The sequence below is a fragment of the Hyaena hyaena genome, unplaced genomic scaffold, assembly GCF_003009895.1.
Source record: "Hyaena hyaena isolate Hyena2069 unplaced genomic scaffold, ASM300989v1 scaffold_0, whole genome shotgun sequence".
NCBI classification, from domain to species: domain Eukaryota; kingdom Metazoa; phylum Chordata; class Mammalia; order Carnivora; family Hyaenidae; genus Hyaena; species Hyaena hyaena.
Window position 1 is genome coordinate 13,924,457 of NW_024080632.1, and position 16,191 is coordinate 13,940,647.

At 46.7% G+C, this 16,191-nt stretch overlaps 1 protein-coding gene across 4 annotated transcripts in view; it reads right to left on the reverse strand.

Moving 5' to 3' along the window:
- SART3 (spliceosome associated factor 3, U4/U6 recycling protein) overlaps positions 1–12,899 on the reverse strand; it is a 37,211-nt gene extending 24,312 nt beyond the window's left edge. For 2 of the 4 annotated variants that reach the window (XM_039219909.1, XM_039225877.1), the window contains exons 1-3: positions 12,244–12,899; positions 2,772–2,898; positions 1,369–1,473 (exon numbers count right to left, since the gene is read on the reverse strand). In XM_039219909.1, coding sequence (XP_039075840.1) covers positions 1,369–1,473; positions 2,772–2,898; positions 12,244–12,558 — 547 coding nt within the window. In that variant the 5' untranslated portion in view covers positions 12,559–12,899. The remainder of the gene's footprint in view (positions 1–1,368; positions 1,474–2,771; positions 2,899–12,243) is intronic. The other 2 variants (XM_039226645.1, XM_039227393.1) reach the window with 1 other exon arrangement.
- Positions 12,900–16,191: the final 3,292 nt, after the last annotated feature.

The window sequence follows — 16,191 nt, forward strand, 5'->3', positions numbered from 1 at the left end:
CTCTGCCCTGAGCGTGGAGCCTGCTTAAGATTCTCTCTCTCCCTTTGCTCGTCTCCCCTACTCGTACTTTCTATAAAATAAAATAAATTTTTAAAAGGGGGAGATTTTTAAAAATGTTTTTAAAGAACATTTTGTCCACAGTACTGTCTGATGTGTCCTAAATGTAGGTAATGAAAATATTTAGAGAATCATACTACCAACAGGGGAGGGTAAAGAAACCTAAGAGGATATAAGGTGTCTACACTCCACTTGTGCTGACAAAACGTCCACATGAGCAGACCAGGCAGAGCTCTGTGCTGATGGAAGGTTCCTCATCTCGACTGCAGTGGTGGTTACCAGAATTTGCACATGGGAATAAAGTTCACAGAAGCACACACGCACACTGCACTAAGGTCAATTTGATTTTGTACTAGTTATGAGATATTGGGGAAAGCAGGCTGAAATAAGTACAGGCCCTCTCTGTACTATTTTCTTATAAATCTATAATTATTTTAAAATTTAAACATTTTTTAGTTTTTTTTAATATTAAAAAAAAGAAAAGCAGGGGCGGCCAGGTGGCTCAGTCAGTTAAGTCTCTGACTCTTGGTTTTGGTTCAGGTCATGATCTCACAGCTCCTGACTCCAAGCTCATGGCTCTGCGCTGTCCCCATGGAGCTTGCTAGGGACTCTCCCTCTGCTCCACTTGGGATTCTCTCTCATGCACATGCACACCCTCTCTCAAAATAAATAAAAACTTAAAAAAAAAAATGGGGGCACATAGGTGGCTTAGTCAGTTTAAGCATCCGACTTCAGCCTAGGTCATGATCTTGCCGTTCCCAAGTTTGAGCCCACCGTTGGGCTCCGTGCTGACAGCTCAGAGCCTGGAGCCTGTATTGGATTCTGTGTGTGTGTGCGTGTGTGTGCACGCAAGCGCGCGTCTCTCTCTCTCTCTGCCCCTCCCTGACTCCTGCATGCATGCACATCCTTTCTCTCTCTCAAAAGCAAATAAACATTAAAAAATATTTTTAATAAAAAATAAATACATAAATAAAACATCCTGTCCAAAACAATCTAAAAAACTCATTCAGTGTGTAAAAGGAAATCTTTATCATCTGGAAATACCACATAAGTTCTCCCTGCCAGAAAAATTCTGGGTGCAAATATTTTCATTCCCTTACTACAAATACTCTTCTCCTTGGATTTTAAAACCAAATTCCCTCAAATGAAAACCATAGACAGTGAGAATAGTGAGAAAAACTCAAATCTTTCTAACTGCTAGACTAACGCTCCCCTTTCTGAGTAGCGACGCGTCACAATACAACCCAGGGAAGGAGGGGCTGACGCCAGAGGCCACCGCAGATGCCTCGGAGAAGCGCACGGGGAACTTACAAATGTAATCCTTCACAGCTTTCTCGAAGAGGTCGTACACGTGCTCTCTGTCCAGGCCGTCCAGAGCCATGCTGATCTCATCATGCAGCCACTCCAGCCAGAGCTCTGCAAGACAAGAGCGTATCCTATGCCACCATCTCCTTCACCCAAGGGCAGGACGAAAGCAGGGACTTTACCACAAGTCACCAGCACACAAATATTTCACCCATCCTACCCAGCCTGGAACAGTTCACACACATTCCATTCTTGAAGCCTGTACCAACCACATAGAAGGTTTCTGCTTCCAAATAAGATCAGATAATTAAAAACAGACTATCCACCCATCTGGCATTTTATACTTTGCAAAGTACTTACATATATACATCTTGGTTAAAGATAAGTTAATCTTTTGTCAAAATCCTGTAGCTGACAGTAATAATAGTAATAATTGCATCTATCTAAGCATTTACGACAGGCTAAGGCACCTGTTAAGTACTGTACACAGAATACCTCATCCAATCCATGTACTATGAGACAGAAACTACCATCATCCCCATTTTACTGCTGGAAAACTGAGTCTTAAAACGTTTACATAATTCACTTGAGGTCACACAGCTAGTAAGACGTACAGCCTGGAATGAACCTCGGCAATCTGATTTCAGCTTCCATACTCAGAGGTTATACTTCCGGGGCAGGGAGAGCTGGAGCTGGGACAGGTGCTTTCCGGCTCCTCCCTACAAGATCCATTATGAATGCTTGTGAAGACTGAACCACAAAGATGTACAGTTTAATTATGTTTCAAATAAATAAGTATAAATAACCTAAATGCCCAACAATCCTGTAACAAACAAGATGTGAAACATTCACATTAAAAACTGTTTATAAGGGGCACCTGGGTGGCTCAGTCGGTTAAGCGTCAGACTCTTGATTTCAGCTCAGATCATGATCTCACGGTTCGATTCATGAGTTCAAGCCCCACATTGGGCTCTGTGGCGACAGCACAGAGACTGCTCGGGATTTCTCTCCCCTCTCTCTCCCCTCCCCAGCTCATGCAATCTCAAAAATAAATAAATAAATGGTTAAAAACTGTTTATAAAAGTTTAATAGGATTAAATACATAAATTCTGGAATGGGAAATAGAAAGATGCAGAAAAATTTTAATTACAAAAAAGTTTTCATCACGATGTAGGGTTGAAAAAAAAAAATCAGGATCCGAAACGTGAGTCAGCACTGCATGCTCACGACTATGTTTCAGAACAAACAAGATGAGAAACAGGAAATCCCTGACACTGGCTGATGGGTCTTCTTTTTACACTGGACGGCCACCACATTCAACGTTCTATAATGCACGCATCCCACTGAAACAAGAATGGATATCCCAAACTTCTGTTTTTATCGAAGCAGTCTGAGCGCTGAAGCGTTACCTTCGGTCAAAGGGAAGATCTCACTCATCTTCTGGCGAGCCATCCTCACTTTGGTGAGCTCGCCCTCCAGCCGGAGCAGCCGGATCAGGTCCACGTGGCAGTTGTAGTCATAGACGTTGATAGAGAGCTAAAAGGAGAACACCAAGAGGGGAAATTTAATATGCCATCATCAAAATAGCTTAGCATTTTTTCCACCGCTGGTTACGATGCACGTGTCTGTTACAAACAAAATAAATGTGCTACCTGGGAGAGCCAAGGAGACAGCAAGGCAACATTTACCCCCAGGAAGAGGAAGAAAATCAACAAAAGGGGCTTTCTCTAGTAACACACAGCTCTCCCAATCTGTTACAGTCTCTATCAGACAGCAGTTGGGTTCTCTCTGAAATACAGGAACATTCTGATGAAACAAATAAATAAATACCAAGTGTGACCTTAGGCAACTTATTAATTCTTCTAAGCCTCCAGTTTTTCACCTGTAACCTGGGGATCCCGCTATGGTCTAGTCCATAAAGTTCTTGCTTTTTTTTTTTTTTTTTTTTAAATATTTTTATTTATTTCTAGGAGAGAGAGAGACAGCGTGAGTAGGGGAGGGTCGGAGAGAGAGGGAGACACAGACTCTGAAACAGGCTCCAGGCTCTGAGCTGGCAGTCAGCACAGAGCCCGACGCGGGGCTCGAACCCACAAACCGTGNTTTTTAAAATATTTTTATTTATTTCTAGGAGAGAGAGAGAGACAGTGTGAGCAGGGAAGGGTCGGAGAGAGAGGGAGACACAGACTCTGAAACAGGCTCCAGGCTCTGAGCTGGCAGTCAGCACAGAGCCCGACGCGGGGCTCGAACCCACAAACCGTGAGATCATGACCTAAGCGAAAGTCAGATGCTTAACCGACTAAGCCACCCAGGCGCCCCAGTTCTTGCTTTTTTTAAGTAATCTCTACGCCCACCATGGGGCTCGAACTCACAACCCCAAGATCAAGAGTCACAGGCTCCACCGACTGAACCAGCCAGGTGCCCCTCTTGCAAGGATTTTAAAAGGTGCTTAATAACATGCTTTAGCACATGCCACGTATGTAGGAAGAGCTCTTTCTTCTACTAAACAAGAACACCAAAAATGAAAATCTCTACTGCGAGGAACAAGAATGGCACCACCTGTTGGAGGGGACTGATGGGTACAGAGACTTATTTTTATATTTGAAACTTTTCAAAATAAAAGTTAAAACAAATCAAAATTGCTGAAATAGCTATCAGACATCTGAGACAACAGAAAACTAAAAGAATGTGTCACTAGCAGACTTATTCTTAAAGCTAACAAAGGGAAATGATTAATCTTGGAGCGCTAGGAAGGAAGAAAGAACAGAAAGTGCAGAAATACGCCCAAGTATCATGGCTGGTCCTTCTCATGTGTTTTCTAAATAGGATGTGATAACGGAAATAAAAACTTCAAGACCATCTGATACCCAAAACAATGATATTTAAAAGTAGGGTAAGGTAAAAGGGACTTAAATGGCAATGTTTTCACATTTCACTCATTGGTAGGACAAATACCATGTAGGTTAAATACACTATCATACCCAAGGCAACCACTAAGAAACCATACAAAGCGATACGCTAAAAATCAATACAAATAAATCAAGATGGAATCCTAAAAGATGTTTAAGTAACTCACAGGAAGGCAAGAATAGAGATACAGAAAACGGAGGAAACAAACAGAATAACGTCAGGCATTAGACCTAACATCAATACCTATCTTAATGGTCTCAATATACGTATTAATAGGCAAAGAATGCAGAGCAGATAAGAACACAACAAATTCAAGGACATAGGCAGGCTGGACGTAAAAGGATGGAAAAAGATATACCATGTAAACATTAGTCCAAAAAAAGCAGAAGTGGCTATATTAATACCACATAGAGCAGACTTGAGAGAAAATTACCAAGGATAAGAAGGGACATTACAGGGGCACCTGCTGGCTCAGTCAGTTGAGCATATGACTCTTGATGTGGGCTCAGGTCATGATCCCAAGGTTGCAAGTTAGTGCGTTAGCTTAGTGCAGAACCTGTTTAAGATCCTTCTCCCCCTCTGCCCATCTCGCCAGATCCATGCATGCTTATCAACCCACCAGGAAGATAAAACAAACAACAGACCCTTCAAAACAGATTAAGTAAGACTGAGCTAAGAGACACGTCCACAATTATAACGGTGACTTCAACATCCTCCACTTTAGCAACTAAAAGTAGTACTGGACACCAAGAACACAGAACTCAGCACCACTAACCAACATGATCCAGTTAACATATATAGAACACTCCATCCAAGAGCACAGAATATAACTCTTTTTCCCCCCTCAAGGGCCCATGGAACATTCACTGAGACTAAATCATGGGCCATAAGACAAACCTCAACAATTTTTTTGGAGGAGAGCTCTTTCGTTTTGTCATTTTAGTGAGCCTCCCAGCTCTTGTTAGTTTTAAAGACTGTTATGCTCTCTGTAGCTATGAGCGCTGCTGTATCCAAGAAGACTCTTTGTCCAGGGCCTTTCCTTTCAGAGAGTGTTTTTTGAATGGTGTCTCGGTCTCTCTTGTTGGGACCTTGGTTATTTTATTTTCCTATTCGTAGTGATATTTGGGACTCTCCACCTTGTGTACTCTGGCTTGTTTCTTGAGGCAGCCGTTAGAAGGCTTTCTCAGTGGATTCTGCGTCCTTTTTCTCCCAATCTCTCAGGTTTCGTAAGGTTTCCAACGGCTTCAGATCTTTTCCGTGTGATGTATGGGCGCAAGTGCAAGTACGGAGCTCCTTACTTCTCTGCCATCTTGCCCCTCCCCCATAGCTCAACAATATTTTTAAAACCTGAAATCATATAGAGTATGTTTTCTGATCATAATAGAATAAAATTAAAAATCAGTAAAAACAGGGAAATCTTTAGACATTTGGAAACTAAGTGATACATTTTTAAATAATCCACGGATCAAAGAGGAAGTATCAAGGAAAATTTAAAAATACACAGGACTGAATTAAAATGAAAATACAGTAAATTAAAATAAGGATAAGGTCAATGCAGTGTGGAGAGGAAAACCCAAGAGAACTAAAATCAATGTATAAAAAGAATTATACACCCTGACTAAACAATTTGTTCCAGGTATGCAAGGCTAGTTCAGTCTTTGAAAATCAATCACTATAATCCACAAAATCAACAGGCTAAACAAAACTTATGATAGCCACTGGCACAGAAAATGCACCTGACAAAATCCAACAACCATTCACAATAAAAACTCTCAGCAAGTTGGCCCTCATCAAAATTTAAACTTTTTGCTCTAAAAAAGACTCCATTAAGAGACTACAAACACAAGCTATAGACTTAAAAAAAAATATGTACAAACCACCTAGGTAATAAAGGACTCGTATCTAAAAGATAGAACTCTAGGGGCCCCTGGTTGGCTCAGTTGGTTAAGACTCTTGACTTCCACTCAGGTCATCATCTCACGGTTCCCGAGTTCAAGGCCCACATCAGGCTCAGTGCTGACACGGCAAAGCCTGCTTGGGAATTCTGTCTCTCAAAACAAGTAAATAAACCTAAAAAAAAACAAAAACAAAAACGATGTAACTCTAAATTCGACAGTAAAGGGGTGCCTTTGTGGCTCTGTCCATTGAGCATCTGACTCCTAATTTTGGTTCAGGTAACAATCTCATAGTTCATGAGTTCAAGCCCCACATCAGGATCCTGCTGAGGATTCTTTCTCTCTCTTCTGTCTCTGGCCCCTCCCCACTCACGTGTGTGCTCTCTCTCTCAAATAAATAAACTTAAAAAAATAAATTCAACAGTATAAAACAAGCAATCCAATTAGAAAATGGGCAAAAGACATGAACTGACATGTATATCCAAAGAGGATACACAGATAGCAAATAAGTGCACATGAATAGGCGCCCAGATCATTAGCTGTCAGGGAAATGCAAAGTAAAATCACAATGAAATATTATACACCTAACTGAAAGAAAGACTAAAATAAAAAATAGTGACAACACCAAATGCTGGAGAAGATGCAAAAAACAAACCAACAAAAAACAAAACAAAACAAAACGGATCACTTATGCATTGCTGCTGGGAATGACAAATGTGAACAGCAGCTCTGGAAACCAGTTGAGTCGTTTCTTACAAAACTCAGCACTTAATTGCCGTGTCACCCAGCAAGCGCACCATGGGTATTTTTCCGGAGAAACAAAACCCATGTTCACACAAAACTTGTTCCTAACAGCTTTATTCCTATTAGCCAACCCTGGAAACAACCCAGACGTCCTTCGATGGTGAATGGTTAAAGTACCCATGGTGCACTACACCGTGGAATACTATGCAGCCAGAAAAAGGAAGTGAATATACTTCATTCAATATTCAACTCAGATGAATTTTAAGGGAATTATGCTGAATAAGAAAAGCTAATCCAAAAAGATTACATACTACATGATTCCATTTACATAACACCCCCGAGATGACAATACTATAGAAGCAGGGAACAGATTAGTGGTTGCCAGGGGTCAGGAACTGTAGCAAAAAAAAAAAAAAAAAAAAAAGGACCCCTGTCGTGACAAAACTGATCTATGTGTCAACTGTGTCGACATCAGGGTGGTCAATACTATAGTCAGTTTTACAGAAGGGTACCTGGTAAAGGGAGAAACTGGTAAAGGGTACACAAGAGCTCTGTATTATTTCTTACAGCTGCACAGAAGTCTGTGAAAATGAAAATGTAACTTTTTAAAAAAGCTTTCTTTTGGGGCGCCTGGGTGGCTTAGTCGGTTAAGCATCCGACTTTCGCTTAGGTCATGATCTTGCGGTTCGTGGGTTTGAGCCCCGCGTCAGGCTCTGTGCTGACTGCCAGCTCAGAGCCTGGAGCCTGTTTCAGAGTCTGTCACTCCCTCTCTCTCTGACCCTCTCCTGCTCACGCTCTCTCTCTCTCCTAGAAATAAATAAAAACATTAAAAAAAATAAAAAAGCTTTCTTTTTTTATGGGGTTACCTTAACTCTGTACAAAAACACTAGTGTCAAGACGCCTGGGTGGCTCAGTCGGTTAAGCGTCCAACTTCGGCTCAGGTCATGATCTCACGGTCCGTGGGTTCGAGCCCCGCATCAGGCTCTATGCTGACGGCTGGCTCAGAGCCTGGAGCCTGCTTTAGATTCTGTGTCTCCCTCTCTCTCTGACCCTCCCCTACTCATGCTGTCTGTCCCTCTCAGAAATAAATAAAAACATTTAAAAATAAAAAATTTTAAAAAAAGAAATAAATAAAACATTAAATTTTTTTAAAACACGAGTTTCTTCTCTTCCAACACCTACCGCAGCATTTCAGCGATAAATATTTCCCTCTCCTTCATTCAACTAACACTCAGACAATATGCTCCGTAATCTAGATATGAGCTGACACACTAAAAGACACATGGGAGAACTTGTCTCACCACGTCTCAGCACCAATGAGTTAGACCGTGGAACTGACATAGGACTGACAAACGGACCAAGGGAACAAAGAGAACACCTAGAGTCAGACCCACATACACAGAAAACCTGTGACAAAGTGGTACTCAATGCATCCATTAAAATGAATTCATGACCCAGAGCCATGACCCCAGTTTGAAAAACACTGACTCAAGAGAATTTCTTAAACATGCTGGATAAGAGCATGTTTCATCAGTAACAATGTTCCCTGTGGCTTGTTGGTACGAGGACAAAAAAAGAAAAGAAAAAACTGTAAGCAATCCAAATGCCAAAAGAACTGATAAATTGTGGGACACTCGCCCAATGTTGATGCTAAATCCACAGGAGCCAAAATGAATTAACTGCAGCTGCAACACAGATGAATCTTAGGAACCCCAATGCTGAGTGGAAAGCAGTCCCGAAAGGTTGCATACGGCATGGTATATTTTTTAGAAGTTCAAAAATGAACAAAAGTGGACAACAGATTACTTAGGGATGCATCTGTAGGGGATAAAACTACATGTTTTAAGGGGGAAGGAAGCCCAGCAGATTCAAGAAAGTAGTGACCCGGGTTGCAGGAGGAGCGGCAGGGCAACGGAACAGGGCAAAGGCCAGCGGTACCTGCAACAGCACCGAAGCTCTACCTCTCAGGCCACGGGTGGGGTAAGCTGGATTCACTTGCCACACTTCACAACTTACAGATGTGAACTGCCGTGCATGTATCAGGTCACTCGCGAAAGGACAATAAAGGCTCAATAACAGGGAAGACTGCGACCTGTAACTTTTTTTAAGTCTTAAGACTTTTGGCAACGTTCTCCTGCCCGTGATATATAAAATGTAACAAGGAGAGCCCATCCCAAGATTACATGAAGGGCTGAGGAAGGACTGGACTAGGTCAGGCCACGAGCGGCCTAAGCGCCCCTGGATCCCCTCATTTGGACCAGGAAGGAGCCAAAGTGACCCTCCGCTTCGCACACAGGCTGTCGTGACACAATGATGCGTCACAAAGGACGCTCAAGGGTGCACTCAAGTAACACTAACTGAAGACGTGAAGTTTGTGCATGGTGTACTTTCCTTGTTAAAGAAGGGGCAAAAGCGCTCCCTGTCACCCGCTGCGCTCAACTCACCTGGGTCTGAGAGTGGTTTGGGAGCATGAAGAGGGGTGGGACAGTCCTTGTTAGTCATCGTGAGTAATGTCTGTCTAGACACGCGCCCCTTACCTGAATATCACGTGGAGGCCAGAAGAAAAAGGAATAGAAGTCAGTGAAGTGGAGAAACTGCCTCTAAGACGGTCTTTGGTCCAAATTTTTGACTTTTAGGCCCAAGTAATGAAGATCCTATACACGAAGAAGGGTTCCAGAAGTGTGTGCAGGAAACGCATACGGAGATGCATTTAAGAGACATTTCCACAGAGGTCACTCAGCACTGACGAGGGAGCACATATACTGGTCTATTCTGGTCCCAGAGCACCACTGACGACAAAGGATGCTTTCAAGAAAGAGGCGGCTCAGCTAATGCAGAAAATGACGTGTTGGTTTCCTGGCTCCCTCTACAAGCACAACCTGGACCCGGAATAGGGCTGGAGGAATGACCGAAGGCCTAGTCCAAAACACACAACCACTGCAACCACGGGGAGGGCAAGGAAAGAACGGAGCAGCCCTCGGCACAGCACCTACTGTGCATCAAATGGGCCGCGAGCTTTCTAAGCGGCAGGCCACTTAAGCTCCACCACAGCTCAGAGAGGGGGGCACCTTGTCTTAAACCTCCCCCTCCCCACCCCCACCCAGGGCCACCGCAGGACCAGAGAGCTGGAATAACTTATAAGGCACCACTTTTAGTTTCAGGACACAAACACAGATAATGGGAAATCTTTGCTTTTGTTACACGAACAGACATGACTAACTTGAAGCTTTTACAAAACACACTCAGGGATGAGAACTGGAATTCGCAAATCTGACAAGGTTGAGTTTTTCACAGGCCTGTCTAGAAGCTCTTCATCATTACACTGCACGTGAGAGCAGTGGCAGCAGGAACTAGAGGCTATGGGATGAGGATGAGGTGGGAGGAAGGTTTGGAAAAATGGGAAAAATCAATCCCTCGACCCTGCAGAGAGCAAGATAAAGCTAGAGGCTCTTCAATTCACATCACTTGCCAGAGCCCAGCCTCTGTGGTCCCCTTCTGTGCTCCATCCCGCCCTCTGTGGCCTGAGGCAGGGCAGCAGAGAGAGGGCACCAGCAGCCAGGAGATCTCTGCTCTGACTCCTCCGCCTCTCTAGCTAGATGCTTCCCCGCCTCAAGGACTTCATCCGCTTCCAAGCCTGTCTTTCTGCTAAAACCGATAATCCTATTATCTCACAGAAGAGGAAGATCCTCACAGAAGAGTAAGATCCGAGTGAGCTAACGGCTCAGTGAAAAGCCGGAGGCTAGAAGTCAGAAGGACAGACTTCCATCAGGACAGGGATATAGTCAGCCTGGCATTTTCTGAATGAGCAAGAGACTGAACGCACACCAGAATGCTTATTTATAAAAAGCAGAACATGTAACCATTTGCCTACACCAACTCGTTCCCTTGACGTTCAGGTGTGATGATGAATGGAACAAGGGATACCAATGCACCTATTTTTGTTTTGCAACAAAAATATCACTGCCAGAGAGGCCATCGTAAGGAATCCCACAGCCAGCACGGTTTAAGTGAGTAACGTCGGTTAACAACTTTGTACCACCAAGTCATTTCACGCAGATGCGGCAACTGGCCCGCAGACAACCCGGGCAAGTTCAAATCCCCTTCGGAGTGACTTCGAGCAAATCATTTCGCTATTCATCGAGCCTGTTTACTCGTCACTAAAACGAGAACGTGTTGGATTTCTGTCTGCCCTTCCAATTCTACTCCACCTTCTCCTCCCTGTTCTGTGCCCTACCGTGGGTCCCGTGGGTCCACCCATGGGGTCTCCGGCCCTCTTGCTTCCAGCAGGCTCTGCCAGCCAAAGGCACCAGCAGATGTTTGGAGGGAGGAAGAGAGGTCACAATATTCCTTCTCCCACCCCGATTCCTGTTGGAAAACTAGGTAGCTCGCCCTGACTAAAGGGCTCTCATGGACTCTCAGGTGCCCTCTCCACCTTACTGGTCCCAGTTTCCCCGCCTCATCTCTTCAAACCTAATGGTCCCGCTGTTAAGGAAACCCGAGGTACTGAACCTTCACTCCCGGTTTCTCAGCTCATACGTCTATGAACACATCAGTTCCTTTACTGTCCTTTTCTCAAATTATCTTAATTCGAGTGCGCCACCTATTTCTGCCTGGGACCCTGGATCACACAGGAGTTAGAAATTAGAGATCCCGTTAACATTAGGTGCCAGGCACTGGGCCTTTAATTACTGTCAGGACAACTACATGATGCAGGAATTGATTGTTCCTCCCAATTTGCAGGTGAGAAAGCACAGGCTCAGACAAGAAATCTGCCTAGGCACACATAAGCTTGGAAGAGTTACAACTGGGGCCTCAGCCCCCAGATGCTGAAATCTCTACCTTCCCATTTCCATTACCACCGCCTAAGTCGTCACTCTGTCTATCATACTGTAGTTCATCATTATGGCCAACCCTACGGGGAGGAAAAAAAAAAAAAGCGAAAGCAACTCTCTTATGAATAACGTTTTATTGCTAATGCAGACCATGGTTTAACGCTGTGGTTCAGACTAGGAGCTCTGGAGTCGTTTCAAAGTTCAAGGCCTGGCCGCCACTTGCAGAAGTGTAATCTGCTGCAAGAGAATTCCCTCCACAAGGGGCCTCAACCTCCGCCCGGTAAAACGGGGAATACACTACTTCCTTGACTGAGTCGCTGCGAGAGTTCAAGGGGATGACACTCGCAAAACACCTGCACGCAGTAAGCGCCCAAACGACGCGAGCTGCGGTGATTAACAGCGGGTGTGCGGCCCTGGCAGCTTTACTGCCGCCGGGGACCGGGGAGAAGGGCCGGCGCCTGGGAAGTTGAGGGAAGGAGCCCGCCGCCCAGCCACGGACACACCTGCTCCTCGAGCCGCTCGATCTCCAGCTGGTTCTTCTCCTCCTCCTCGTCGTACTCCCATTCGTACTCCCCGGGGGAGCTCTCCGCGGAGGAAGCCATGGCGTACTCCTCGTCCCCATCGCTCTCGCTCACGCCTTCCTCCTGCTGGTCCCACCCCGGCCCCACGGCCTTGTACGTCGCAGCGGCCACGGCCCGCGATAACACCTTCCTCCTCGTCCTAGCCGCCTTAGCCTCATCTTCCTCGCCCTCCGCGGTGGGCCCGGCCTTGGGCTCGGCCTCCGCTTCCGAAGCCGAGGTTGCGGCCGCCGTCGCCATCTTGCGCTCTCAGTGACTCCCGGGGCTTCTCTCGGCGGCCGAGGACCCGCGGAGGAAGAAGCTGCCCGCGGCGGGCGCCTGAGCAAAACCCCGCTCTCGGGCCACCGAAGGGGACACTTGAGAGCCTCGGCTAACCGGAAAGTCTCGGAATTTTGTATTTCTTTTGAGACAGGAGACAGCCTGGCCTTGGGCAGATAAGAATAAGTGGCTCCTTGTTAAAAACAACAGGGCAGAAAGTACAGGACCGTCTGAGACACCCACTTCCTGTGACAATCCGCCGGGGACCGGATCCTGGTTCAGCAGCTGCACGGTTACTCCCCCTGAAAAGGTCCCGCCACTGTAACCCGTAGAAGCCCTCCCCCCCCCCCCCCCCCCCCCCCCCCCCCCCCCCCCCCCCCGTGCGCCCTAGTGGCCTCCTCCTGAAGGAGCCCCTCCCGGGTAGCGGGCGTCTCTTTGTTTCATTCTGCCCCTAATAAACCGGGTGCCTGTGCTGCTCTTAACTTTTTTGGTTCCATTCTTCAGAACACAATCCGGGTTTTAAAAAGCGGTCACAGCTTTGGAGACTCCTCGGAGATCTCCACGCCTCTCGAACCGTAAGTAAGGAGCAGCCGGCACCCTATTTTCCTCTCCTACACGAACTCTCAAACAATGGGCACCTGGCAGCCAGTTAAGAGTTAAGAGCGAATCGCGCGCTGCCATCCTCCAGGCCACGGGTGACAGGTTCCCTGGGTCTCCTCCCAGCTGCGCGCCAACGGAGTTGGGAGCGTGGATGCGGCGGGGACCCAGGTGCCCGATGCATGGGACTTAGGGGAGGCTTGGCTGGTGACCAGAAAGAATCCCGTGCCTCTCTCATCCCTCCCTCGCGACACCGTCCATCCTTCAGGGACCCCTGGGCCCGGTCGGAGTGGGACTCCGGCACCAGCCCCCCTGCGTCTGTGTGGCTACGTGCCGATTACACCGTCACACGCTTCGCCTTCTCTACTAGTCCTTTCCCCAGCGCTCACACGGAATGGCTGTTCTTCAGAGCCTGGAAGGAGGATACGGAAACGAAAAGGAGCAACCCGCCTTGGTCCAGTGGTACCCTAACCCTCGCCTGGTTGGACCAACTCCATCTTAATGCCAGTGCCGTTTTCCCCACCTGCTTCGAAAATTCAACTTGCACCCCACACACGGGTCTATTCATAGGCATTCTCCCCACATCTCCGTGTAACCTCACATCCCAAGTTACTACACCCCTGCGGAGGAGACCTGGAACCCTTCCCAACGAAAAGTGACAAATAGCACCTGTTCCTCAGCGTTTCCTCCGAGCCCAAGATCCCCCAAAGCGCTCGACCTCCTTTTGCATCTCAGGCAACTCCTGTGCAGTCAGAAGGTCTACCATCTCTTGTAATTCAGCAAATTTTTTTTTCCAATGTTTTTTATTTATTTCAGAGAGAGAGCGCGAGTGAGCAAGCAGGGGAGGGTCAGAGAGAGGGAGACACAGAATCTGAAGACAGGCTTCAGGCTCTGAGCTAGCTGTCAGCACAGAGCCTGATGCGGGGCTCGAACCCACGAACCGTGAGATCAGACCTGAGCCGAAGTCAGACACTTAACCAACTGAGCCACCCAGGCGTCCCTATAATTCAGCAAATTTAAGTCCCACCATCGGGGTACTCCTCTCTTCCCAGTAATCCTTCCTCAGAACATATCCCTCTAGCTCCTTTGTGTCCACCATAAGAGAGAGACCCAACTTAGACGCCCCGCCCCCCTAATTGGGAGCAGATTGTCAGGGACCTCCACTTCAACAAGTAGACCCCAAACCCTCCTTACTTCCCGCTTACACCTAAACCTCCAGGTGGAAGAGGGTTTGTTCTGCGGAACCAGGGCGTACGTCGCCCGGCTGCCCTATGGAGAGGGCGATGCTCCCTCTCTTTCACAGCTCCTGCAGCTGAGTATGCCCCTGGCTCCAGCAGCGTGCGCGTGTTCTCAGTGGTCCTTGATGAGGGTCCGAAGGGCGGCCATTGCTCCCCTTCTGGTCCCCTTTGTTCACTGGATTGTGGGGAGCATCTGGAACAACCCTAGGAGATACCTCTGTACACCTCTCAGCACAGCTGGCCAAGGCATAGAGGGAGACTAATGAGGAGACACAAACACACAACAGATGAACTCCTTGGTGGGAGTCCTACCTCAAAACCGATGGCCCCATTGAGGCGCCTGGGTGGCCTAGTCGCTCCGCATCCGACTTCAGCTTAGGTCATGATCTCATAGTTCATGGGTTTGAGCCCCACATTGGGCTCTGTGCTGACAGCTCAGAGCCTGGAGCCTGCTTCAGATGCTGTGTCTCCCTCTCTCTCCCCATCCCTCGCTCATGCTTGCTCTCTCTCTCTCTCTCAAAAATGAATAAACATTTGAAAAAAAATGTTTTAATAAAATGCTGACGGGCCCAAGACTTGCTAACCTCAGGTGCAGGAGGATCCTGTGCTTTCCTTAAGGAAGAACACTGCGTCTACATCAATAACACAGGACATCTTGATTCGTCCAACAGTTTGGTCACCTGGATAGAGGATCTTTCCAATTGGTGGAGCTCCCTAAGGGCTCAACTGTTGTGCTGACTCCGGCCACAAATGGCCCCCTTATTAACCCTTTCCTTAATGCTCCTCTTTGGACCTTGTATTCTCAACGCACCCACCCGGTTTGTTTCTTCTCCCCTAGAGTCCTTATACCTCCAAATAGTCTGTCAATGCACCCAGGAATGGAAGTGCCATCAGACGTTCACTGGGGGCCATGAGACAGACCCCACAGGCAGGGACTCTAGCTGCCACTCATCTCCATGCCCCATCTCAGCATGAAGAAGTCAGAGAGGTCATCACCCGCGTACCTCAAGGGCAGTTGGAGTCACCTCCTCTGAGGGGGGACTGTGACAGGAGACAGATGACCTTGGGCAGATAGGAATAAATGGCTCCTTGATAACATCAATAGGGCAGAAAGCACCTGAGCTTACAAAAACACCCACTTCCTGGAACAATCCAGCGGGGACCATATCTTGGTTCATTAGCTGAACAGTTACTTCCCCTCAAAAGGTCCTGCTGCTGTAATTCCTATAAGCCCTCCTTCTCCCACGATTTAGTGGCCTCTGCAAGGAGCCCCTTCCAGGTCACAGGAGTCCCTTTGTTTCATTCTCACCCTAATAAACTTGGTGGCTGTGCTGCTCTTAATCTTGTTGGTCGCTTCCATTCTTCATCTCCATCAGAACACAATCACGGGTTTTAAAAAGCGGTTATACATTTACATACGTGTAAAATTCCTCATAGAGGAAAAACTCCCTAACACAGCTCGTGTTCGTCATGGAGTAATGATTGAAGGAAGGGTTTGGTGCCATCTTGAGAAGGTCAAAACATCTAGGAATGAATGCCCCTAGCCGGACCTGTGCTTTGTTTCAGTCTCTGCGGCAACTGGGCCTCAAACGTAGAGAAAACAAGTTTTTAGGGGAAGGATCGATTGCACCGTTTAGGAGACAAACCCATTTCCCAAATGGGAGATTCCTCCTTTTATGTAATAACCTGGTGCCTCGTAGGTGTTAAATACACGTGTGAGTTTTCTGGTTTTATAAGATCATATTCTGCAAACCAAGATTAATAAATTACATTACTAAGC